A 22,865-nucleotide genomic window follows, 5' to 3' on the forward strand; every position below is an offset into this window, starting at 1 on the left:
GCTCAACAGGTGGAAGTTTAGCTTAAAATGTTTTCTGTGGAACACTTGTTATTCAACAATATTACAAAACTTAAAGGTTCTCCAACTGACCGAGATGTTTTGTAGCAGAAATTGTGAAAAATGAGGTAGATTAAATCATATCAAAATTGACTGAAAGGAGTTTCTGTTGTGTGAAATAGCTCCTGTGACCCGTCTTCAGCAGCAGAGGAAGCCATTTTAAATCAAAATCTGGATAAAAAAACTAAATGAGTTCTATGGCCGCCGTGTGTCAGAATACTGGAAAAAAAATGTGTTGGTAGAATCTCACGTTGAAGCTTTCAATCTGACATCAACCACCCATTGACTCCTCAGGGTTGGTCCTGGAGTCATCGTGTTTTCTAAACTCATTCAACAGAATTAAAGACAGAATCCGTGAGCTGAGCACTGAAAAGGAGCAGCCATGAAGAACGCGTGACTCATTTCCATTTAATCACAAATTAAATCAACAGAACAAACTGAAAACTGAGCTCCGCGTCACACAGATAGTACAAAACTCTGCTATTTACAGCCGGTATGAAAACGAGGCCTCTGCGACGGCCAACAGCAGCTTCACTCTTTGAACTTCCACTCCTGGCGGCACATGGGGCACTGCTGCTGGACCTGCTGCGAGTTCAGCCACTTCAGGATGCAGTGCATGTGGAAGCAGTGGGAGCACTGGCCCCAGACCAGCGGGCAGTCGTCTCCAGGAACTTTACCTGCAATACAAGATTTGTATTACAAATTACATTCGAGAGTTTACTGAAATAAGAGAAAACTGTGTTGATGATGATGTGGTTAAAGCTGTTTATTCTGTGTGTAATTACCTGGTTTTACACTTTGCTAAGAGAAGTGCACTTTGTATCAACCATCACTACTTTATTAATAAATAACCGGTTGGCTCAATATATTGTCTTTAACTGTACAAACTCGCTCTGAATGACATGTTTTAACTCACTTTTCTGAAAGTCTTAACACTAAACAGACCAGCAAAGAGCTCCCACTGAGCACGGAGGCCGTAGCTGGTTTAGTCGACCAACAGTTCCTATAATTATTATTATTAAGAGCCATGGGCCGCTTCTCAATTTTAAGGTTTAACAAAAAATAAAATACAGGTAAATACATCCTCAGATGAACAATATCTTGACATATAACACTTCGTCATTATCTTTTGCAGAAAAACTAAGTGAACCCCTGATCCAGCAGCTTGTAGCAGCAGCTTCAGCAGCAGTGAGTTGAAGTAATGGTTTCCTGTGTGATGTTATCAGTCTCTCTCATGGTGGTGGAGGAATCTTGGCCCACTCTTCTTTCCAGCGTTGCTTCAGCTCATTGAGGTTTGCAGCATTGGTTTCTGCACAGCTCTCTGAAGGTCCCACCACAGCATCTCAGTCAGGCTGAGGTCTGGACTTTGACTGGACCATTGCAACACCTTGATTCTTTTCTTCTTCACACATTCTGCTGTAGATCTGCTGCTGTGTTTGGGATCTTTGTCCTGTTGATGAGCCAGTTTCAGCCCAGCTTTAGCTGTCGGACAGATGGCCTCACATCTGACTCTAGAACACTTTGGTATCCAGAGGAGTTCATGGTGGACTCAATGACTGCAAGGTGCCCAGGTCCTGTGGCTGCAGAACAAGCCCAGATCATCAGCCCTCCACCACCGTGCTTGACAGCTGGTATGAGGTGTTTGTGCTGATATGCTGTGTTTGGTTTCCTCCAAACGTGCTGCTGTGCATTATGAGCAAACATCTCCACTTTGGTCTGGTCTGTCCAAAGGACATTGTTCCAGAAGTCTTGTGGTTTGTTCAGATGCAGCTTTGCAAACCTAAGCTGTGCTGCCATGTTCTTTTTAGAGAGAAGAGGCTTTCTCCTGCAGCCCTTCCAAACAAGCCATACTTGTTCAGCCTTTTTCTAACTGTGCTGTCATGAACTTTAACCTTTAACATGCTAACTGAGGCCTGTAGAGTCTGAGATGTAGCTCTTGGGTTTTTGACCTTGGGGTGACCTTGCTGGGACGTCCACTCCTGGGAAGATTGACAGCTGTCCTGAATGTTTTCCACTTGTGAATAATATTTCTCTATGTAGAATGATGGACTCCAAATGGTTTGGAAATTACCTTATAACCCTTCCCAGATTGATGGGCAGCAACAACTGCTTCTCTAAGATCATTGCTGATGTCTTTCCTCCTTGGCATTGTGTTAACACACGCCTGAATGCTGCAGAGCAGCAAACTGACAGATCTTCTGCTTTTATAGAGGTGCTCACACTTACTGATGATCAATTAATCAGTGCATTGATTAGCAGCCCCTGGCTGCTACTTACTTTCTTACTTCTTATGGAAGTAGTGATGACGTTTAAGAGAAATAGGAATTTTCCAGGACACAGGCTTTTTATTTGATTACTGTTTCCTTTGTTTGTATTGTTGTGTGCATCAAGTGTCGTTGTTGGTACTTCTATTTAAATGTGGCACATATATATTAATCTATACGAGCATCAAAAAGTATCAGGCACGATAAACACATGAATGTGAAACAAAAGCCCAAACAGCCCAGCTTCGTTACTCACACTCAGGACAGCAGCCGTTAAACGACATCCTGCATATCCCGCAGCTTTCATCGTTGGCAACCCACAACCAGGAGGCCACTCCATTCCACTGCCTGATCTTCACCTTCATCTTTGGGGTCTGACAGGAGCAGAAAACATTCACCAACACGCCTCTCGAACCTCAGCAGCTAGCATGGAAGCTAATGTTGAGCTGATGCAGGATGTTCACCGCAGTTCACGTAACAACAAAAAAGGCGTATGACGTCTCCTTCAGATATCCAACACCTGACAAGTTAAACAATCTCTCTACAAAGAAACCAAGTCATTTTAGGGCTAGTTTGACGCAGATTAACAACGTCCTATATAGATATCTATGAGCCCGGGTAACAATTTTCTTCTTCTTGTGCTCAAATTCGAGCACGTTCATACGAAACATTGCCCCCTACAGTCACGGGGTGGTAAAATTGGTGAAGCCGTTAGAAAAAAAGCCTAAAAACCTTTAAAGATTAAATAGAATAATAATGTAAAAAAAAAAACATCAGCCACAACAACATATCCTACTAACCATAATATATTCTAAAGTCGTTAAGCCGTATTTGAAAAACTGCCAGACCTGTAGATTTAATAATCACATTGTTCAGTCTCCGTCCAGGAGGTGGCGGTAGTTGAAATTACCTCTTCCTGATGGGTTTAGGTAGGAAGCCAAATCACCCGGGTACAGTCACGGTTTGGCTTCAGATACACGTTAACTGCCGCGGACAGTTTGCCTTTGGAAGTACAAGGATCGTTTGTCACAGTTTGAGCGTTTTGAGTGGTTTGATTACATTGCAGGTGTCCCTCCACTTTAAGAAAGTGGGCCGTCCAGCGGAAAAGGTCATTTAATGGCAGGGTGACCATCGTTCTGTGTCGTTTTGCTAAGTAAGTAGCACATAAACAGCACTTTAGCTAATCTAAATGAGCACTGCGTAATGTGAGGTCGCACAATTAAATCGTTAGTGAATGAAAATAATCTCCCGTCGGTGATATGTAATGATATTTCTTTTATTTGTAGTTCTTGTTAAAGCTAACCAGACGGACATTGCCAGCTACTTTGCAGTTGGCCTGCTAGCAAACAGCTCGTAGAGCAAAGCAGCTAACGGTAGCATCAGCTACGTCAAAGAAGACCAAAGCCATCACCTACTTCTTTGTTAAAGGTCTGTTTAAAACGTCTACAGCGGGTTATTTTACTGCCAAGAAGAGTTTGGTAAAAACTGTTGGTGTTTCTGTATTATGTGAAGACTTAAAACTCGTTTTAAGACACAGTTTGAGGCTCTTGTTATACATACAGGTGACCAATACTGTTGTGTTTTACTCCATATTTGGAGAGAGTGCTTTTAGTGCGTATTTGCTTTTATAATCAATCATTTACTGACTTCTTTCTGTAATCCTCTCTCATGCAAATCCTCTCATCTCTGTTCACTGCACTTTGGTTGAGTCGGAACTTATTTCTAAGGCCAACAAAACATAACTTATGATGTTCTCCAATTAAAAATCATCTGTCCCCATTTCAGGGATCTGATATGTTAATATCTATGATACAAATTCCTAAATTCTACTGATGAACGACTGACATTCAGAGTCAAATCTTGGTTTTAGTCTTTCCATAAAGAGATTTAATTCTGCCACATTTATGTTTAAACTCAGTTGTCATGTGCACGCCTCTTTGCAGTGCCTACACATCCTGGATACAGTCTGTCATGGTGCACTGAGGTTGGTGCAAACAAAGTATATGGACAAATAGCTTAAATGTTGCACTATGTTCCTTCTCCATATCCCTCTTCTGCCTTATGGTAAAGCCAGTAAAGTTCATATATAATCTAAGAAAGGCAGCCACATCTCTAGTGCCATAAGGTGGAATTGAGGAGGACTCATATTTCCAAGTTGTGGCTATACATTTCCTGGTAACACGTGAGGAAATTAGTTGATTTTAGTAAAGTTTCCCACTAAGAAAAGTTCTGGGTTTAAAGGAAATTATAAATATCTAAAGGTGGTCACGTTTGTACTTAACCAGGTACAGTGAATGAAAGAGCCCAGCTCAAGAATGCATTTCCCACAAAGCAGGTTTAGATTTATCTGATATCTGTGGAGTGAGATATAATCGATGGAGGAAATTCTAATGAACTGATCTGTGCACCAACAGTTTGAGATAAACTATGTTTTACATAAGCCTGTTCCTCAAATGTTATGTTGAAATCTGATTTCTATGCCTCTGGATCTTTGGAAATCTTACTTTGGGCAAACGGTTAACAATGCATTTCCTTAAGTTATTGTTCCACTTCAGCTGGTGCAGGTTAGCTCATTCCAGAGTGGATCATAACTGACTATAACAGAAAAGGGTCTCACAGAATGAGTCCTATGTCCTCTTTCTTTGTGTAAAACACATAAAGGGTCCACTTTAGTAACAGTTCTCCCCAAGTTGGTTCCCCTTTCAAGTTATTAGTTCATCTTGTCTCTGAGGAGTTTTTGACCAACTTTTCAACCAAAACTCATTTTTTAACCACATTTTAAAATTAAAAACTTGTTCGATATAGAACTATAATTTTGTTTATACGTGAATCCAGAAGACAGAGAGAAGCATCTAATCCAAAAAAGTCAGATTCAGTGAAATAGGCAGTGAACAAACTCTTACTCACCTCTGTATGTTTACCTCTGGCTTCTGCTACCGTCTTACCGACGGCTTCTAAACTTGTTTGGTCGATGCGTCACTTCGAGTTTTCCAAGGACTTTGAAGAAAATGGATGAGAAAGTACTTCATTGAAGCTAACATCGCAGTGCTTCTTCCTCCCCTCCGAATAGTACAAGCAGCACATCACTTTACGTCCACGGTCACAGGCCAAAGTCTGTAATACTTAGACTTAGACAAATTCAGCCCGAATAAGCAGCAAAGGAGGGGGGCGTGCCACAGCGCCCGTCACTAAATTAGCTGATTTAGAGGGGTTGGGAAGGATTTAGCCCATTTTTACCAGCCGTCCCTGGTTTCAGTTGACGTGTATTTTATTGTAACCGTCACTGATCCGAGCCGCCCCCTTTCTCCTTCTGGACATTCTTCAAACTGAGATGTTAAATCTTATTTCTTTGTTTGAAAAATGTTTAAAACACAGGATTGATTCAATCAATTCTCTTCAGCATGTCTATTGGTCAAGTCTGAAAATAGATTTCACAACTGATTCTCTTCTTTTTCAGCCGTTGGAGTCGCTGTGAGAGGATGTACTCGAAGCAAACCGAGCACAGCCACCGGCGGCAGTACAGTGACAGAAGTTCGAGGCAGTGGGATGAATATGCCAACAGAAGGGAAGAAAGGCAGGACTCCCAGAGAGATAATCAGCGGGAGTCCTATCATACATACAGAGGAGATGGACACAGTAGCACAGAGAGGACGAGCAGAGGTAGAGAGTACAGTGACTCTCCTAAGAGGCAGTACGGTAAAGATGAGTTGAGCAGAGACTGGAGCCGGAAGAGTCCAGCAATGAGGCAGATGTCCTCGCCTGTTTGGGATGATAAAAGGAAAAGGTTTGCAGAGGATGAAGACAGCGATTATAGATACAGACAAGATGAGTCTCAGGAAAAAACATACAAGCTGTCACCAGACGCTTATTCACATGATCACAAAACCAGGGATTTTAAATACACACCACCACAAGAAGATGATTTCAGATACAGGAAAAGTTCTCCAGAGTCCAGACACAGACATCAGCGTAAAGAGTTTGCATACGGGAAGCGACACGATGAGGCAGGCGAGAGAGGCTTTTCTGGTTCTTACAAAGATGGAGACCAACGTAAACAGAGCCAGGATTGTTCCCAGGAGAGGACACGATCACCGTATCACTCTCCAAAGGTGGGTCACCCTCACATTTTCCCCCTAAAAATAAAGTGTAAACATAAATGAGAACTGGGATACCACAGCAGGGATTCTTAATCTGGATTTTTATTTCATGTAGACAGCACTAACCAGAGATATTTCTCGTCTTGTCGGCATTGTTTAATTTTTTTTTTATATCTATCGCATTCAGTTTTTCCCACTTTGTGTTGTTTCCCTCTCACAACACTGGAGACGTTCCAGCATTGATGATGCCAGATGATGAGTTTCAGGTGTTGTTTGGACCCTTTCTTTATGGAAGCAGCTCTTGAAGTGTGCAGCCGTACGGGGTCTTAATCTCAAATTTCGCTTTGAAATTCTCTAAGATTCTCCATTTGGGGCCAGTCAGGACTGCAGGAGCTCCTCGGCCTTTGTAATGTGTGCAGGATTTGGTTTTATGGACGTCCCTGGAACAGATGTGTTCTTGAAGGCAGCATATGTTGCTGTAAAATCTCAGTGAGCTTTTCTGCATTAATGCTGCCATCACAGAAGTGGAAATGAGCTTTGCTCATTCGGGCCCTGATCCAACCCCATACCATCCCAGAGCCTGGCTGCAGGGACCGGTTGCTGACAGCAGTCTGGATGCTCCTTTTGCTCTTTGCTCCATTTCTTCCAACAAAGATCTGGAACACTGATCGCTCTGACCACAGCACACGTTTCCACCGTGTGATGCTCCATCCCAGACGCCTCCGAGCCCAGAGAAGTGGACGCCGCCTCTGGACCAGGTTAACATCAGGCTTCTTCTCTGCACAGTAAAGTCTGTGAATGGAACTCTGGATCGTAGTGCTGGACCAAGGTTTCCCACAGTAATCCCTTGTCCATGTGCTTCTATCAGCTGTTGATGAATGAGGGTTCTTGATGCAGCGCCGTCTGAGGGGTCAGAGATCACGGGGGTCCAGCTTAGGCTTGCTCCCTTGTCCTTTACACTGAAACTCCTCCAGATTCCTGGAGGATGATATGCTGCTCTGCAGAGGGAGAAATATGCAGATCCCTTCCAGTCTTTCTCTGAGGAACGTTGTTTTAAACACATTTGTGGAGAAACTGGAGCTATTTCATGACTAATGAATTATTTCCGCATGTCAAACAGATTTATGAGCAGACTAGAGAGTGGACGGACAGCCCGACCACATCTGTATATCATGAGGAGTTTCATCAGCACAGAGCAAGGTTTCCTGTGAATGGATCCAGTGGGCAGGTGAGAGGCTAAAAGTGTTGATATTTTGGTTGTTAAATGTTGTAAAATCAGCGAACTGATTAGTTAAATTATGTTCAAATTTGTTGTTGGATAGGATAGAAGGCATAGAGGACAATTCAAGGCTGTGGGGAAACTTCTTTTAAAGGCTGAACATGACTCAGTTTTAGACCCTGATCCACACAAAGACTGCTCCGTTGATCTTTGCCCTTCTGTGTTTCCCATCAGGCTTTTGAGAGTGACGCCATCACACAGAGTGCTGCGGCCCCTGAGAAGACCTCATCCAAAGGGTTCCAGCGTTTTCTCGATGTTCTCAACAAGGGAGTGAATGTTGACGTTCTCACAAAGATAGTAACTCAGAGCGCTCCGCGACTCGACCATCAGCAGGTCGCTCCAAGTTTTCAGGAGAACGCCGCAGGTCGTCCGCGGTCTCCCAGTTGTTCTGAGAGGCAGACAGACCAGCAGCAGAACAGCTGCTGGGGCGAGACTGAGGACTCCCACAGACTGGTTCCTCTCCAGTGTCATAACAGGTCCGTCAGTCCAAACAGGCGCCCGACGTCCGATGAAAACTATCCTCAAAGGGTCGATGGCGGGGAAAGCTTGTTCGACAGCGGACCCAAGTCTCCCTTGGTGGAAAAGATCCCGCTGACGCCTGAAGATGAACAACAGCACAAGCAGATGCAGGATGTTTTGCAGGCCATTGGTGTGGATTTGGGATTCGAGGAGCTCGGCCAAATGTCTCATCGAATTCGGGAGCGTCTGTATGGGAAGAGCGACGGCGACTGTGGCCGCAAAGCAAGTGGGGAGAGACACACCAGGCAAGCGTTTAATACCAGGCATCGCAGTAGGTCGTCATCATCCAGCAGATCTAGTTTTAGCCCAGTGGCTGGTGGGTGTTACCTGAAAAAAGACTCCTGCAGTGCTCAGAGGGATGCGCCGGAGGGGGATCAAGCGCAGCCGCCTGCTGAACATGGAAACAGGATGAGCGGACGCTCTTTTCAGGACAGCGAGGAATGTAAAACTCACCCTCAGGAAAGCACTTCTGCCTCAAAAGTGTTTCCTCCTTACTCCTCATACGCTGTAACACAAGCTCCTCCTTCTCCCGTGATGCCGACCTACTCTCCCGCCAACTGTTCGCCGCTGCCGTACCCAGCTCTCTCTCTGGCCCCGCCCCCCATTTTGCCCCGGATCGGACCGGGTCTTTTCTTGCCCCGCCTGCCTCCCCTCCTCCACTTCCCACCCGTGCCACCTCCAAACATGTTTCCTCCCGTGCTCGCTCAAGCGAGGCACTTATTCCCACCTCACCTCAGCGGCCCACATCCGTACCCGCAGCTTTTCAACCTGCCCGGTGGAAACGCCGCTCAAGCTCTGAACAAAAATCAGAAAATAAAAACGCAGCCGAGGCCCCGCTGCCTGCAGGCGATTAAAAAGGTGTGAGCGTTACGATGTGCTGGTCTGGTTCTAACATCTGGAAGAAGATGGTCACTTCAAATGAAGATGAGACTGTCGGTGCTTCAGGGAGTCTCTCTTATTTACAGAGAGAACATCAACCTGACCCACAGCAGCCGTCTGCAGACCTCCGTGGAGGCGACGCCCCAACTGAGATGAAAGATCTCATGGAGGTTCCTTCCACTTTCTGAGGAACTCTCTCTTACACATGCACCCATAGCGTATATAACTCCTGTCATGCTGCAGACACAAACTGTGTGCAGAGTTTTCTTCTTTTAATAAATATTTCTCACTAACTTTATTATTTATACTTTGTTTAAACACTATGATTTTTACAAGAACTGTGATATATTTATTTAGGTTCTTTTCCAAGAGCGCCGTGGCTGCAACTGCAGAACGTGATCGACAAATGAACGTGTGTCAGGCTCACATCTTTCCTGTTTCTGTATACGTGCAGAAAACTGCTGTTTCATCCAGACTGTAAGATATTAAACACAGTGATTCACAGTACAGTGGAGCAGAGCTGATTAATTAAATGTTGTCTTTGCCGAACAGTGGAGCTATGTTCGGGATGCTGTGCTCGGTGCAGAAGAACAGAACTTCTGAGAAGATGTAAATCCCCACTGAAGGGTTTGGAAAGTGGATTTTGATGCCTTTATTTGTATTTCTACACCCAGCAGGGTTATCCCGTTGCTCATATGAACACCTCTCTTTGGTAAGTGGATCTGGGTTTAATTCGCCATCCTCTCAAAGTCTCTATTTGTGGCTAAAATGTCGCTGTGAGCTGTTGCTCCGGACTTCACGTTAGAGCTGACAATTTATAACATTTCAGATTGGTTTCTCCTGGTATCAAAATGGAAAAGTGTTCAGTCCTATAAGCAGACAGAATAATCCCCCATGTAAGCTGCTGTTTAACTGCAGCTCTTTTCCTCTGGAAAACTTGCTCAGTTAGCTAATGATTAAATAGTTTTTTTTTTTTCATTCTGGGGAAAAAAAGGGCTACATCTAAACCCAAAGACTCAAAGAGACGTCCACATCCGGGCCTCGAGGGCCGATGTCCTGCAGGTTTTAGATGCTCCCACCCCTGCTCCAAGTCATTAATATAATCTGTCATCACTTAAATCCAATAAACAGAAACCGTTCTGTAAACATCAAACATTTCGAACGGATGAACAGACTCTAGTAGAAGCAGAAAACATTTATATGTTCCCACTAATGAAGGGAAATCATTAAAAATGAATTATGTCTCATTATTTATGTTGATGTTGGCCCTGATTGACAGTTTAGCTCCAACAGCAGAGGTGCTAACATTGTTTTATAAATCAGGAGATTTGATCAGTTTAAGCACAGTCTAATCAGCCTTATTCATGTTACATGTCACTTATTTTTGAATTAAAACAACTGAGTTGAATGTTTTAAACACACTGAGATTTGTAAGAGAATAAATGAGCCATAATTACTATATATAAAGCTTTAGATTTATACAGGTTTGTTGTGTTTCTGTGTTTTCAGTTATGATCAATCCCAACTTAAAGAAACTTGTTGATGAAAAACTTTTAATTTAGTTTCTTTTTGACTCCAATAAAGCATTCATTTAGTTTGAAAGATTTATTTTAACAGCCCACAGAGGTTTTTATAAGGTTTTATCCAAAGAAAAGTACATTTATGTCGTGGAAATATCAAAAGATTTAACGTATAGTTAAGATTTATATAATTAATGTAAAGAATAAATAGTTTGGGACCAATCACTGATACAGAATCATTCATTTACTCAGTTTTCTAGTTTCCAAAGAGTTTTTTTTAACCAATAATAAACTTAACCTCTTTAGATTAATCCTTCTCTCCGGTTTCAGCTTCACTGTCTCCATCAGAGCAAAGGTAGCCGCTCTATTTTCGTTATTTTATGTTGAATTCCACTAAAGAAATCCAGATTTCTAAAAAAGCACGATCATTCATTTTTATTAATTTATTTGCTAAAGAAGACCAGACCCGTTTATTATTACCATGTCTGTCCTCCGACCAGCAGGGGGCGCCGCCGCTACTTTATAGCACGAAAGCAGCAGCTGCTACAGTCCTTCGTTTGTTCTTCAGTTCGGGCTGTTTTTTTTTTTTTTACTTTAAAGGTTTTTCCTCTGTGCGACTGAAACTAACTTAATCTCTTCTTCGGAGTTTCGTTGCCTTCGAGATTAAAAAACAGATAATTTCGTGATATAATCGTTGACCAGCAGAAGTAGGAAAATATGTTAGCTACTGTGCTAAGCTAATTATAGACATGATTTAGTCGATACTTCTATCCTTTAGCTTGTTAGTTAACCAGTGACTAATACTGTTTATTATGTTAAATCACGGTTTTGTAGTCCTTGTTTTTCCTCGGTGAGCTACGGTGTGTGGTGTGGGGGAGGGGGTGAAGATGATCCCTCCTCAGCAACCTGCACGTATTCTTCCACAACTTCAGAGCCTTTATAAACGGAAAGAGGCTGGACGGTGAATCCACATAATCAGAAATACTCTAATCAAAGACTGCATACACATCTGGACTTAAATCCCCAATGTGCTGCCAATAAAAGCATGGAGAGCACCTCAAAAATTGGCAGGGACTGGGACCCTTACTGTGAATATTCAACATACAGCAGCAGGAGCAGCCCTGGGAGGAGGGAACCCAGCCCCCCCACCCAGAACCGTCAGGACTCAGAAGCTGAGGACCCAGATGGTGAACCACTGGTTATGGATCAGTATGATCAAGAGCTGTCAAGAAAGAGGAAAGAGCTCAAAGAGATAGAGGAGCAGATTATACACAAGAAAGCTGCCATCGCCATAAAAACAGTTGGATTTTTTAAGTCCCCTGGTGTTTCCTCTGATATGTGCAAAGGTGAAACTCTGAGAGACAGGGTGGAGGACATTCTACAGCAGCATCCTTTCAGCCTTTTTTCCAAGGTAAAGAGAGGTAGATCATATGTCAGGGTGCACAACTCTTTGCATACACTGTGTACTGTGATGCACTCTCTTTTTCTCATCAGGTCCAGTCCCCTAAAGAGAGAATCAAACCATCGATCCAGAGCAAAGACCGGTCGATGCAGGACCCCCATCCGCTGAGGCTCAGAGTGACGGCGCTGGTGAAGCAGAGACGTGGTGAAACCCGTGTTTTCCCACCTAACAGAGAGAAGGTTTGTGATGTATTTGTTGAGTGAATCGTGAAAATGTAAAGAAATCCCTGATATCTGGCTGTAGTGCCGTGGCTTTGTGTGTGTGATGCTAATAGCTCATCCTTAGATTCCAGCTTTAAATTCTAATCGAGATGGAAATCTAAAGATTAAAATTGTGGATTAATAGCAGAAGAAGAAAGGACGGACCAGAGAGGCTGGAAAGTGCCTGCTCATGGTTTACTGAGGACTCGTTATACATCCTGAAAAACATGCACGTAAACATCCAGATAGAGTAACGTGTTTTCCTCGTGTCTCTATGAGGATAATTAATTTAATTTAACATTATTTTACACTGATCCACATTTTTGCTTTCCCTTCCTCGAAAATGCACGCACTTACATCCCTTCTTCTGAGGCGAGCGATGCCCTCCTGCGCAAGTGTAAATAGTTTGTCCTGAGCAACCGCTGCAAGTCGCCTTTACAGGAATAAACTTACTTTTAGTTGCAGATTTGAGGTTTTACCATGGTGGTTAGTCCCTGTCTGGATTATATTTCCTTTTTTCAATCACACATTTACGTAGGCGACTTCATCCGTCGTGAGCGTAATTGTTCACGTTGTTTCCTGTTTACGACTCCAACCTGAGTCATTCCAGAGTTTTCCACCAGGGGGACACACCAGGCTGGATAAAAACTTGGTTGCCGTGGCAACGATACATCGTAAAGATTCAAGTAATTGTGGACTTTCTCTCCAACTACTTTGTAACCCTACATCCTGTTAAATCAGGCCCAACATTACCCCGACTGGTGACCTTCATATTGGAGCTTCTGAATGTGTAGTTGTGATTTCTGAGACGTTTCAAACCAACGCAGGATCTTTAAGCCTGTAAAATCCTAGTTTCACAGCAGCTTGCATCAGAAGGAACAAAATCATCTTGATTTTAGTGAGGACATTCCTTTAGTGATGTTTTTCTGTTTCTGCTGTTTCACAGGCCCCGGATGTCCCGCTGTCTCCTCCCAGCCGGAGCTTCACGTCGCCATCGAACCAGGAGAAAAACAAAGGCTTTGAGCGCTTCGTTAGTTTACTCAACAAAGGAGTGGATACCAACTTAAAAGACACGGTGCGTCCTGCACAGCTCTCTGTACACGTTCACCTGTTCCTGAGCAGCTTTTACTGCTTGGAGAAACCAGACTTTTTTTCCTCGTTTGTGATTGCAAATTTTGCCATTTAATGCATCACGGTGACTGTGTGTCAGTCACAAAGCACCGTTATAAAATATCCACAGCTCCCGTTCTCACTGCTGCATGTAAATCTAATGTCTGAAAAAGATGAAAGTAAAAGAAAATGGTTTCACAGGTCCCTGATGTCCCCCAGGTCCCTGGGAACAGCCAGAGCGTTACTTCACCAGCAAAGGAGGATGCCAACAAAGGCTTTGAACGCTTCCTGAAGCTGCTCAACCAAAAGGAGCACGCTAAGCTGAATGACACGGTACACGCGTGTTGTTATGGTTTAAAAAAACCCAGTTTTAGTGTTCATTCCTGGTAAAACATAAGAAGAAAGTACAAGTTACTTTCACTGAATATGTGATGCTGTGATTAACACAGTAAATCGGATAAATCAGACCTGGAAGTTGCCCAGTTGCCAAACTTGTTGTCCAAACTGGTGAAAAAATTGGCTTTTTGGAAAGAAAATAAAAAGAAATGGGCCAGTTTTTTTTATTTTTTATTCTTTAACTTTGTGCTGAAATAAGATAATCGGCATGAATAACTCTAAACATGGCAGCTTGTAAAGTTGCTTTTATCAGTGAAAAACTCAGATCAATTAGTTTTTGGGATAAATTCTATATATACTTTATGTTTTAATTCTAAAAACATGGTCAATTGTGCATTTATACTGTGACAGAAGTATAGAATGAATGAATATTTTTTATTAAGTTAACTTTGTAAGTGACACCTGTGTACGTCTGGCAGGTGTCCTCTCCAAGCCGGAGCGTTACTTCACCAGCAAAGGAGGAGAAAAGTGTCGACAGGGGGTTTGAGCGCTTCCTCAGTGTGCTCAACAAAGGCGTCGACATCAACGTGCTCAGTAGGATTGTCAACGACGACGGAGAGGATCTCCCTCACCCTCACCCCCTCGGTGTGGAGAGCAAGTCAGATCTGCCCCCCAGGAGTGAGAACCAGCGATCAGACGGCAGAGTCTCGCTGCCGGGCTGCAGCAGGACCAGCGGTGCGGAGTCGAAGCCGCTCAGCCGAGAGCGATGCTCAGCTGACGCTAAGGAGAGGACGACTGACCACAGACACGGCAGTGTGGACTCCGGCAGTCAGTCAGAGTTTTCTCTGGGAGAGAAGAAGAAGAAGAAGAAGAAGGAGGAGAAGCAGGAGGAGAAGAAGAAGAAAGAGGAAGAGGAAGAGGAAGAAGAAGAAGACACCCCAAAGCTTGATGAAAAGCAAGAACAACTACAGAACATTCTTAAAACTCTGGGTTTGAGCCTGGAAGTGGAGGAGATGAACAAACTATCCGACCGCATGCAGGAGAGGCTGTACGGGAAGAAGCCTGAAGGCAGACGGAGGCCTGACAGCAGAGAGGAGAAGGAGGAGAGTCGACCCCACAGTAGGTCCTCTTCCTCCTCCTCCTCCTCCTCCTCCTCCTCCTCCTCCTCCTACTCTTCCTGTTCTTCCACCTCTCGGTCAACCTCTCGAAGCCGTAGTCGGAGCCCGTCGCGCCACCGCCGCTCTCACAGCAGAGACTCGGAACACAAGCAGAAGTCTGAACGCAGCCGCTCCCGTGAAGGAGGCAGAGATGGACCGACGCACCGCCACAGGAAGGAGGCCGGCAGCGAAGCAGCGAGGCACAGTTACAGAGACTCTGCTTTTCCAGATTACAGTTTGTACTCCCATCACGCTGCCTCCCACGGCGACAGGGAGGCGGCACACCCCTGCTGGTCATACGCTCAGAGTGGCAGCTCTCTTCCTTCTGCTTCCTCCATCCTGAACTACCCACAGCCAGCCGGCGAGGGCTCTGAATCGGCACACAAACGGAGACCCCCCCATCACATTTTCTCGCTAATAAACCCGGACCTGTCTGTAAGCGAGGGTCAGAGCGGACTGGCGGCCGGTTCGCGCTGCCTGAGGGTCGTCGCTACCGAACAGCAACCCGAGCGCCACCTGAAGCCGCTCACACAGGTGCGCAGGAGCAAGCGCAGGCGCGGACAGAGGCACCTCCAGCAGAAGAGACGGAGAGAAAGGAAAAGGGCCCAACGCTTGGTGCAGAAACAAGTGGAATATGCCGCCAAGAGGGAGAGGATGCTGGCCTCGCAGGACAACAAGGACAGCACGGAGGAGGAGGAGAAGCCGCAGCCAACAGAGGAGGAAGTAAAGGCTAACCTGAGGAAGAAGGTCAGTGAATGGCTGATTGTAGGAGCCACCAGGTGGCGCTGCGGGGTGTCCATCACAGTCAAATAGCTGCCTAAGATTTGACATTTTGATGGATTTATGTGTCATTTAAGAGAAATTATTGTCGGGATATTTCTACAATAGCCCCTGCTTTTAGTTTGAAAGCTTAATGTTCCACACGCCATGTGTTTCATCAACATAAAGACATACACATAGACAACATAAAGATACACAAACATCTGGAACAACAGGGGAAAACCCTCATGATTTCAGCCCTGCCGGGTCATCTTAAATCCCTCCGAATCAAAGTTTTCTCTGTTTCCTTTCTCTTCTTTTCCAGCTTCAAGCATTCAACCAGAAGGCAAAGCACGCTAAGCAGCTCCACAACGCTAACGCCATGCAGCCGGACAACTCTTTGACGCTAGAGCTGAGTTAACGTGAGTAAACCTGAAGAAGAGCGTTCCAGTGTTTCGGAAGCTGAACGAGGATCCAAGACTGATTGATTCAAGTCGACTTTGCTTATTTAATCTCTGAGCGAGTCGCACAAACCAGCCTAAAAACAGTCTGGTGGGAAAGTAAGTACTCCCTCCTTCAGTTTTTGAGGTTTATGTCATCAGGACACGATAGAAACCATCTCACCAGGTCTGAAAATGAAGCGAGTACAACCACAGAGGAACAATAGAGCACATCACGGGGTTGTCGTCGTTGTTTTAGCAAAGACAAAAATGCAGAAACGGTGAGTGAAAAACTAAGTCCACCCCTACTGATTTCATACGAGCGGATTAATGGAGGATGTACTGTCTTTTCGACAGGATGGCGTGGGTATGAGGAGATCCAGAGGTGCAGTTAGCAAAATAATTATTTCAGGTGGAAAGGGTGTTAATGTGGGGAAAACTGCATGGGTATCAGGATGGTGTTCGTGCTCAGGGAGCTGAGCCGGAAGGAGAAGTTTTCCACGAGCTGCTCCACCTCTGCTGCTGCCCTCACCTACGGTCACAGATTTGGGTGGTGACTGTAGATGCAAGCGGCTGAAATGAGTTTGTTTCAGAGGGGGGCGGGGCTCAGATATAAGGGGGAGGAGCTCCACCACCAGGAGGGAGTAGAACCGCAGCTCATCTGGTTAGGATGAGGCCCCGGGGCAGAGCCAGGACTCCCATCCGGCCCGGGGACGCCTCGGGATCCCCCAGGACTCGCTGCAGGGGGAGACAACGCTGTGGTTGTCGTTTTCTTTAACCGCTTCTTTCCCTGAAATGTTGCAGTAAAATGAAAAGCGACTCATCAGATAAAACCGCCTGATTTATCCCCTTAAAGGAGAATATGGAGCATCTTCACTGGAGTTACAAACTTTACAGATGTTTCCGTTTTCTCATCAAATCTTTGTATGATTAACCAGCCCTTGTTTGACTAAATAGATACAATATGTACGGTTTATTATATTTAGTTTGAACGCTCCCTCCCTGCCCAAACTGACCTCTTCTTTACATGAATTTACTTGCAGCATCAGGTGACTCTAAACTCTTTTCCTTTATGTTTTTGCTCCTCCTTGCAGGCGTCTGTGGACCGTAGAGATGGTGATGGGAGCCCCGACACACCACCAACCTCCATCTTTAACATTCATTGCTCACGGATGAGGATCTCAGGACTATTTCGACTCCTATTCACGTTTGAACTGAATCATCTTTGAACTAACACGTAACTGAGAGTATTTTTGTGAACTAAACTGCAGGTTAACATGAAGACAGGTGTCTGTGAATGTCACCATGTAGTATTTGAAAGTTAAAATGCTAACGTGAAATGTTCCCTCTGATTTTTGCTCCTAGTTTTCTCCGGTTTCCTCCATCAAATCAAGCTGCAAACGCAGCACGTGCACACGTTGTATGACATTAATAACCATCCGTGTGTACTGAATCCCGGTGAAGAAGTAAGAAGACAGCGTGTGCTCAGCCCCATTAAGCAAAAATACATCAGTCAGTGGGTCTACATGATGAGATTAATTTGATTATAGCTGTAGTTGGGTTATGCTCCTTATCTGAGCAAGGGTAATTGTCCTTGGATATATGGCGGTGAATAAATGGAATCAGAGGCACAAAGCATGTCATACCCCGGTATGATAGGTGGCACTGTACCCATTTCAACTATTGCTAATAGAGCCACTTCCTGTTGACCTCTTCACCAACAACAACAACAACAAACTCAGGCATTCGAGAAAGATGGAGAACGAAGAGCAAGATGAAGCTACGTCCCTCTACATTTCGTCTGTGATGAGCTGCTTGTTGCACAAACGGGATGCACAACGGCGCATTCTCCATCGGGTTGTTTGTTTCTTTCCGACGACAACAGTAATATCGTCTTCTTTGACTTCCGGGTCACGACCCCGGGAAAAAATCTCGAGCATGCGCAGAACTCAGTCTAATTCACCACGTGCTTCAGCGCCTACAAGCAGGTTTAATGTGACTTTGAAGACCTTCTAAGGGGTAGACATGAACTTAATTACTCTGTTTTATTGTAATTTAGCCCTTAATCCGATTCTTTCAGTGCCATGTAACCCCACTGAGACGTCTGCATTAAAGCCCGACATTCCTCCTTCGGGTTCTACAGACTGTTCTGTTTATCCTGAGCTGGTCACCGTGGAGTTTTCTGGGCCTTTTCACTGAGGACGGCGAGCTGCCACAGAGCAGGTGGTGATGAGCTAAAGGTTTCCATAAAGCTCAGCGGACAGCTGGGTGACGGGTGGGTTGTTTTCAACAAAGCTTTATTTAATGCTTCGTATCCTCTTCAGTGTATATTTTAGTCTGGCACACAGTCGAAGAACTTTATTGTCCGGTCATCCGGAACAGCACACATCCCCTCCGTGTTGCCCATCAGCTTCTGATGTTTGGAGTTCCTGCATTTGGGACAAAAGAAGCCTCACACACTGTTTTACACTGTCTTTGTAACTCAAATGCCTGATACAGGGGGGGCGTGTCCTCCGGAATAATCCACAGTGAGCTGTTTTCACCACCCGGCTCGGCTTGCTTCTGGTGGATAAAAGCAGGCGTCCAAAACATGCAGAAAAGGTGACGGCGGACCTTCAACTCCTTTAGCTTCTTAATTAGAAACTGGCTCATATTTAATCTGAACTGCCCATGAAGCTCAATTTATCATCTATAAATCTTCCCAAACGCTTGAAACACCGACGGTTTCCTCAGTTTGGACACATTAACAAAGTCTTTAAGGTTCAGAGCTTAAACGGAAGGAAACGGAGTTCTTCAAAAGGCACGTTGGACACATTTGTGCTTTTTGTAATATCTGAACTATTCAAGAGTTTTTAAGCCTGAGAGAACTGAAGTCTTGACTCTGAAAAGTCATCGTTTGTTAGATAATGACAGATGTTTGTGGTCCATGTGCATCCACTGCAGCATTAAAACCACAGATCCCAGTTCAGCTCATGATTTGAATGTTTCACTCCTCACCAGCATCCCAGATTTCAGCCTGCACGGATGGGACGGCAACACAAAGAAATGGCAGCTTCCGTGTCTGTGGCGCCGTACGGCTGCTCTGATACGACTTCAAATCATCAATAATAACCACATCAGCAATTAAAACCGTTTTATTAGATCAGATTCATTCATTTACCTTTTCCTGGTGTTCGAAACAAAATGGTGCCGAATTACATCGTGAAGAGTTATTTTCAACAAAACAAAAGAAAGAACTTCCGAATAAATTACTCAAACAGTCTTTGCAGCGCTCCAACGCTGAGCGCCAGCGTCTGAAACGGGACTCCAGCTGATCCTGCTTTCATGAACGGGACGGTTCTTGTCTAAAGTTCATCTTTCTCCTCCCCTTGACAGAAGCAGGCCGCCCTCTGGCTGTTCATGTAGGGTCTGCAGCCCAGCGTCCACACCGTGTTGAACAAGGTGTCCGCCACGGTTTCACACGCTGGGGACGAAACAAGCACAAACACGAAGGTCAGCACAGAGCTGTGTTCTCAGGCCCGTCTCCCCTGGTCAATGATGGCGACCCCCCCCCCCCCGACGGATCCCTTATGTTCAGGTGAAATAGAAACAGATGAACAGGTGAACAGGTTACTCACCTTCGACTTTAGACACAAAGCCCAGGCTCTTCTTCAGGTCTGAGCAGATGCTGTGGAGGCACCAGCGGAACTTGGAGTCGCAGCGGTACTTATTGGATCCGCAGGTGTCGTAGCACATATCCAGCTGATTGCAGCACTTGGTCATGGCGGGGATGCCCACGTCCATCTGACGCAACAGAAGGGATTAATGTGTTTGTGGATCTAACATTAAATAAGGAATCATCCAGCCACTGAGCCCGGAAAGCTGATTGAATACACATCTGGATTCATAAGACATAAAAACTGATTGGGAAAACAGCAGAAACGGATGTTGTGCATCTAACGGGAGGCGAGTGAGCTGAATGTGAATGAATGTGCCGTTTTATTCAGAGACAGGAGTACAGAAATGTGTCTGACGCATGGCTTTGTGGGGAGTAAACCTTTGTAGTCCAGCTGCCTCTGACAGACGCTACCTGCTGAGATGCTGCAACTCTGCTCTGACGTCTTTAATCTCAGATAAGTCTTCTTCGGTGGTTATCTCGACTTTAAAGCAAGGAGTTTTTCTTTGCTTTTCCACTCAGTCCAGTTCCTGTACCCGACCATATTCAGAGGAATGTGTTTTTTAATTTATTTATGAAGCCACTTAACTCTGACCTGTGAATCATTCAGACATTAAAAAGGCTCCTAACTCAAGGGATGAACCAGTGTTGTGTCCACACATAACAGACAACTTAGCAAAGAAGCCATTTTAAATTGGATCTTTAGGCACTTTGTTCCCAGCTGCCTGTCACAGAGACACATCATTTGTTCCCATTTCTTTAGTTGCATCTATGAAAAACAGCAAAGATAACACAGTTTGACAGACAGAAAATAGGATTTCTGCAGCAACAAGGTGATTCCCAAAGAGCTGTTAGCTGAAAACTTGGCATATCTCAGCATGGTGTGCAGTGTGTCCTTAAAACATTTGAGGAAACTGGACAAGTGGAGGACAAAAGAAGAAGTGTCAGGCCTAAAGAACTATCTACAGCAGATGAACAGGATCTGAAAGTGATGTCCTTAAGAAAGAGGAAAAAATCCAGCAAAGACCTGACACAGGAGCTGAGAGATGCATCTGGACCTTCAGCTGATCCATCTGCTGTTGGCCCAAGCCTCATCAGAAATGGGCTCCATGGAAGGGTGGCTGTCAGGAAGCCGTTCTTAAGGAAGGGAAACAGGGAGAAAAGGCTGAGCTGTGCCAAAGGACACAAGAAGTGGACTAAAAATCAGTGGCAGCAGGTCTGATGGAGGGATGAATCCTCCCCAGAGCCCGGAGCTCAACATTACTGAAGCAGTGTGGAATCATGTTGGCAGAGAACGGAACAAAAGGCAGCCGACATCCAAAGAAGAGCTTTGGGATGTCCTTCAAGAAGCCTGGAGAACTATTCCTGAAGACTCCTTAAAGAAAGGACAGAAAGCTCGTCTGAGAGGGTTCAGGCTGTGTTGGAGGATAAAGGAGCTCAGAGCAGATATTCACTTGATTAGTGAGTTAAATTCAAAGGTGGGGTTAACCCACAGCCAATAATAACAATTCTGAAACCTTTCGGAAGGTGGATCCACCTATTATCACCAGTAACAGTTAAATTGCTTGTTTGAGCATGCATACCCCTTCTGGAACAGGAAGACCAAAGAAGTAGGAGGTGCATCCATCAGGCTCAGGCATCGTGTAGCCGGGGCGAGGAACAGGAGCTTTGCCTGAGAGAGGAACAAAGAAAGATCAGATGTTGGCCATGTTTCACAACAGACCGCTCGGACTGTCCTGGACTCTGTCTGTCTCCTCACGATATTCTCCTCTCACCCAGAGGTCACAGTCCGTTTTTCAAGGCTCTCGCCCAGATAACAGCGACGATAAGTGGAACAATTAGCTGAATAAATCCTTTTAATTACGAGAGCTGGAGCAGAACTGACTTCATGATTCATAACAAAGAAACAGAAACAGTAGCTTCTGTGCTGCAATGCTGCATTTACCATCGACTGGCTGGACTCTTTTTAATGATCATTTTATAAGAATTTTATGACCTGATCTGCATCAGTGGTGTTAATTAATTATTAATCAGATAAAATCTGCCTTATTTCTTCATCCTAATCACTTGTTGGTGCTCTGAATGCCGAGATTTACAAAATGACAGCATTGTTTCAATATTTACTCTCCGTGCAAAGAGCTGGCATGCCTGCTTTGCTCAGAGAAACATGGATGCGTTCAGCGGGTCCCACAGTTTGATTTCTCCGTTGGTCTGAAAGGCTTTAAAACACTAACTATACCCAGAATGATCAGTACAAGGGGATCAATATCTTACCATATCTACAGCGGTATTGACACACTCCATCTCGTCCGCCCATGAACTCCAGCACCGAGTCAAAGTAGCCGCCGACGGCCTCAAAGCCGCCCCGGAGGGAGTTCATGGCCCAGTCCTCGCTCTCATCGTCCGTTTCAGATGCTTCGCCCGGTGGAGGAGGAGCAGCTGTGGTGGAGTCCTCCTGACCGGCGGCACTGAGGATGAACAGGCCCAGCAGGAGCAGGAGGGGAGCGAGAGAGGCCCAGCGGGTCATCCTGTGGTTCAGACAGCTCGGAGCGAACAGTTAAAGGTTCAGAGGAAGAGACGGAAACAAAAAGCCACTCAAGAGGCGACACAGAAACCGCCTGCGTGACCTGAACTTTGAGCCCAACGCAGGGTCGGCCTCATATGTGGAGGAACAAAGTCCGACCTCTATCTCACCTTTTTAACAAGCTCCTATCATTCCTGCTGATTGATCACTGCGTTGGTTCACTGTTCAGACACGTCTCTTCTAATTCAATCTCTTGACAAACAGCAACTGCAGGACAGTTTAAACTTAGAGAACATCACCTCCCGACTGCTGAAATCATCGGCAAATGTCTCTGTGTGACAAATTATGAGTAAACAAATGCTGCGTCTGGTACCTGAATGTGAAAGCTACACAAACAACAATATGAGGGAATAACAGTCAATTCTATTCGTTAAGTTTAGCTTTTGTCTGATCACAGAAACCCAAACTGGTTTGGATTATCTGATGCTGTTAATTCATCCAGTTTTGGAGAAATTGTTGATTTTTTTTTTCCCATCATCTTTTGGTGGTTTAATGAGGAATCACTACAGGAAAGGTTGTTTCTGTGGCAAATAAACACACATCAAGA

The 22,865-nt window shown here is 44.8% G+C and overlaps 4 protein-coding genes across 6 annotated transcripts; 2 read left to right on the top strand and 2 right to left on the bottom strand.

Moving 5' to 3' along the window:
- Positions 1-451: 451 nt before the first annotated feature.
- Positions 452-2,975, bottom strand: anapc11 (APC11 anaphase promoting complex subunit 11 homolog (yeast)). Its single transcript, XM_075463458.1, has 2 exons — positions 2,578-2,975; positions 452-734 (listed from the first exon to the last, which is right to left on the bottom strand). The coding sequence occupies exons 1-2, from the start codon at positions 2,684-2,686 to the stop codon at positions 589-591; spliced, it is 255 nt and encodes an 84-aa protein (XP_075319573.1). The 5' UTR covers positions 2,687-2,975; the 3' UTR covers positions 452-588.
- Positions 2,976-3,254: 279 nt separating this feature from the next.
- On the top strand, positions 3,255-10,538 carry LOC142378674 (uncharacterized). 2 transcript variants are annotated; one of them, XM_075463459.1, is made up of 5 exons: positions 3,255-3,474; positions 3,608-3,749; positions 5,779-6,430; positions 7,539-7,646; positions 7,872-10,538. In XM_075463459.1, exons 3-5 carry the CDS (start codon positions 5,801-5,803, stop codon positions 9,078-9,080), a joined length of 1,947 nt encoding a protein of 648 aa, XP_075319574.1. In that variant the 5' UTR covers positions 3,255-3,474; positions 3,608-3,749; positions 5,779-5,800; the 3' UTR covers positions 9,081-10,538. The 2 variants fall into 2 exon arrangements, with proteins under 2 accessions (XP_075319574.1, XP_075319576.1); XM_075463461.1 differs by lacking the exon at positions 3,608-3,749.
- A 594-nt stretch (positions 10,539-11,132) lies between these two features.
- Positions 11,133-19,591, top strand: LOC142378676 (uncharacterized). 2 transcript variants are annotated; one of them, XM_075463469.1, is made up of 7 exons: positions 11,133-12,026; positions 12,110-12,256; positions 13,224-13,352; positions 13,607-13,720; positions 14,203-15,627; positions 15,965-16,061; positions 17,174-19,591. In XM_075463469.1, exons 1-6 carry the CDS (start codon positions 11,661-11,663, stop codon positions 16,058-16,060), a joined length of 2,277 nt encoding a protein of 758 aa, XP_075319584.1. In that variant the 5' UTR covers positions 11,133-11,660; the 3' UTR covers position 16,061; positions 17,174-19,591. The 2 variants fall into 2 exon arrangements, with proteins under 2 accessions (XP_075319584.1, XP_075319583.1); XM_075463468.1 differs by having other exon boundaries at positions 13,589-13,720; positions 17,174-19,589.
- On the bottom strand, positions 19,198-22,794 carry LOC142378678 (group XIIB secretory phospholipase A2-like protein). The gene is made up of 4 exons (XM_075463470.1): positions 22,009-22,794; positions 21,318-21,406; positions 19,697-19,862; positions 19,198-19,542 (listed from the first exon to the last, which is right to left on the bottom strand). The coding sequence occupies exons 1-4, from the start codon at positions 22,259-22,261 to the stop codon at positions 19,424-19,426; spliced, it is 627 nt and encodes a 208-aa protein (XP_075319585.1). The 5' UTR covers positions 22,262-22,794; the 3' UTR covers positions 19,198-19,423.
- Positions 22,795-22,865: the final 71 nt, after the last annotated feature.

The sequence above is a fragment of the Odontesthes bonariensis genome, chromosome 4, assembly GCF_027942865.1.
Source record: "Odontesthes bonariensis isolate fOdoBon6 chromosome 4, fOdoBon6.hap1, whole genome shotgun sequence".
Classification (NCBI taxonomy): Eukaryota; Metazoa; Chordata; class Actinopteri; order Atheriniformes; family Atherinopsidae; genus Odontesthes; species Odontesthes bonariensis.

Coding starts and splice junctions, on each gene's coding strand:
- LOC142378678 (XM_075463470.1), bottom strand. CDS start 22,261: ATGACCCGCTGGGCCTCTCTCGCTCCCCTCCTGCTCCTGCTGGGCCTG. Junction 21,407..22,008: donor TCAATACCGCTGTAGATATG/GTAAGATATTGA, acceptor TTCCTCTCTCAG/GCAAAGCTCCTGTTCCTCGC. Junction 19,543..19,696: donor CTTTGTGTCTAAAGTCGAAG/GTGAGTAACCTG, acceptor TTTCGTCCCCAG/CGTGTGAAACCGTGGCGGAC.
- LOC142378674 (XM_075463459.1), top strand. CDS start 5,801: ATGTACTCGAAGCAAACCGAGCACAGCCACCGGCGGCAGTACAGTGAC. Junction 6,431..7,538: donor CACCGTATCACTCTCCAAAG/GTGGGTCACCCT, acceptor CATGTCAAACAG/ATTTATGAGCAGACTAGAGA. Junction 7,647..7,871: donor TGAATGGATCCAGTGGGCAG/GTGAGAGGCTAA, acceptor GTTTCCCATCAG/GCTTTTGAGAGTGACGCCAT.
- LOC142378676 (XM_075463468.1), top strand. CDS start 11,661: ATGGAGAGCACCTCAAAAATTGGCAGGGACTGGGACCCTTACTGTGAA. Junction 12,257..13,223: donor TCCCACCTAACAGAGAGAAG/GTTTGTGATGTA, acceptor GCTGTTTCACAG/GCCCCGGATGTCCCGCTGTC. Junction 15,628..15,964: donor AGGCTAACCTGAGGAAGAAG/GTCAGTGAATGG, acceptor CTTCTTTTCCAG/CTTCAAGCATTCAACCAGAA.
- anapc11 (XM_075463458.1), bottom strand. CDS start 2,686: ATGAAGGTGAAGATCAGGCAGTGGAATGGAGTGGCCTCCTGGTTGTGG. Junction 735..2,577: donor TAACGGCTGCTGTCCTGAGT/GTGAGTAACGAA, acceptor CTTGTATTGCAG/GTAAAGTTCCTGGAGACGAC.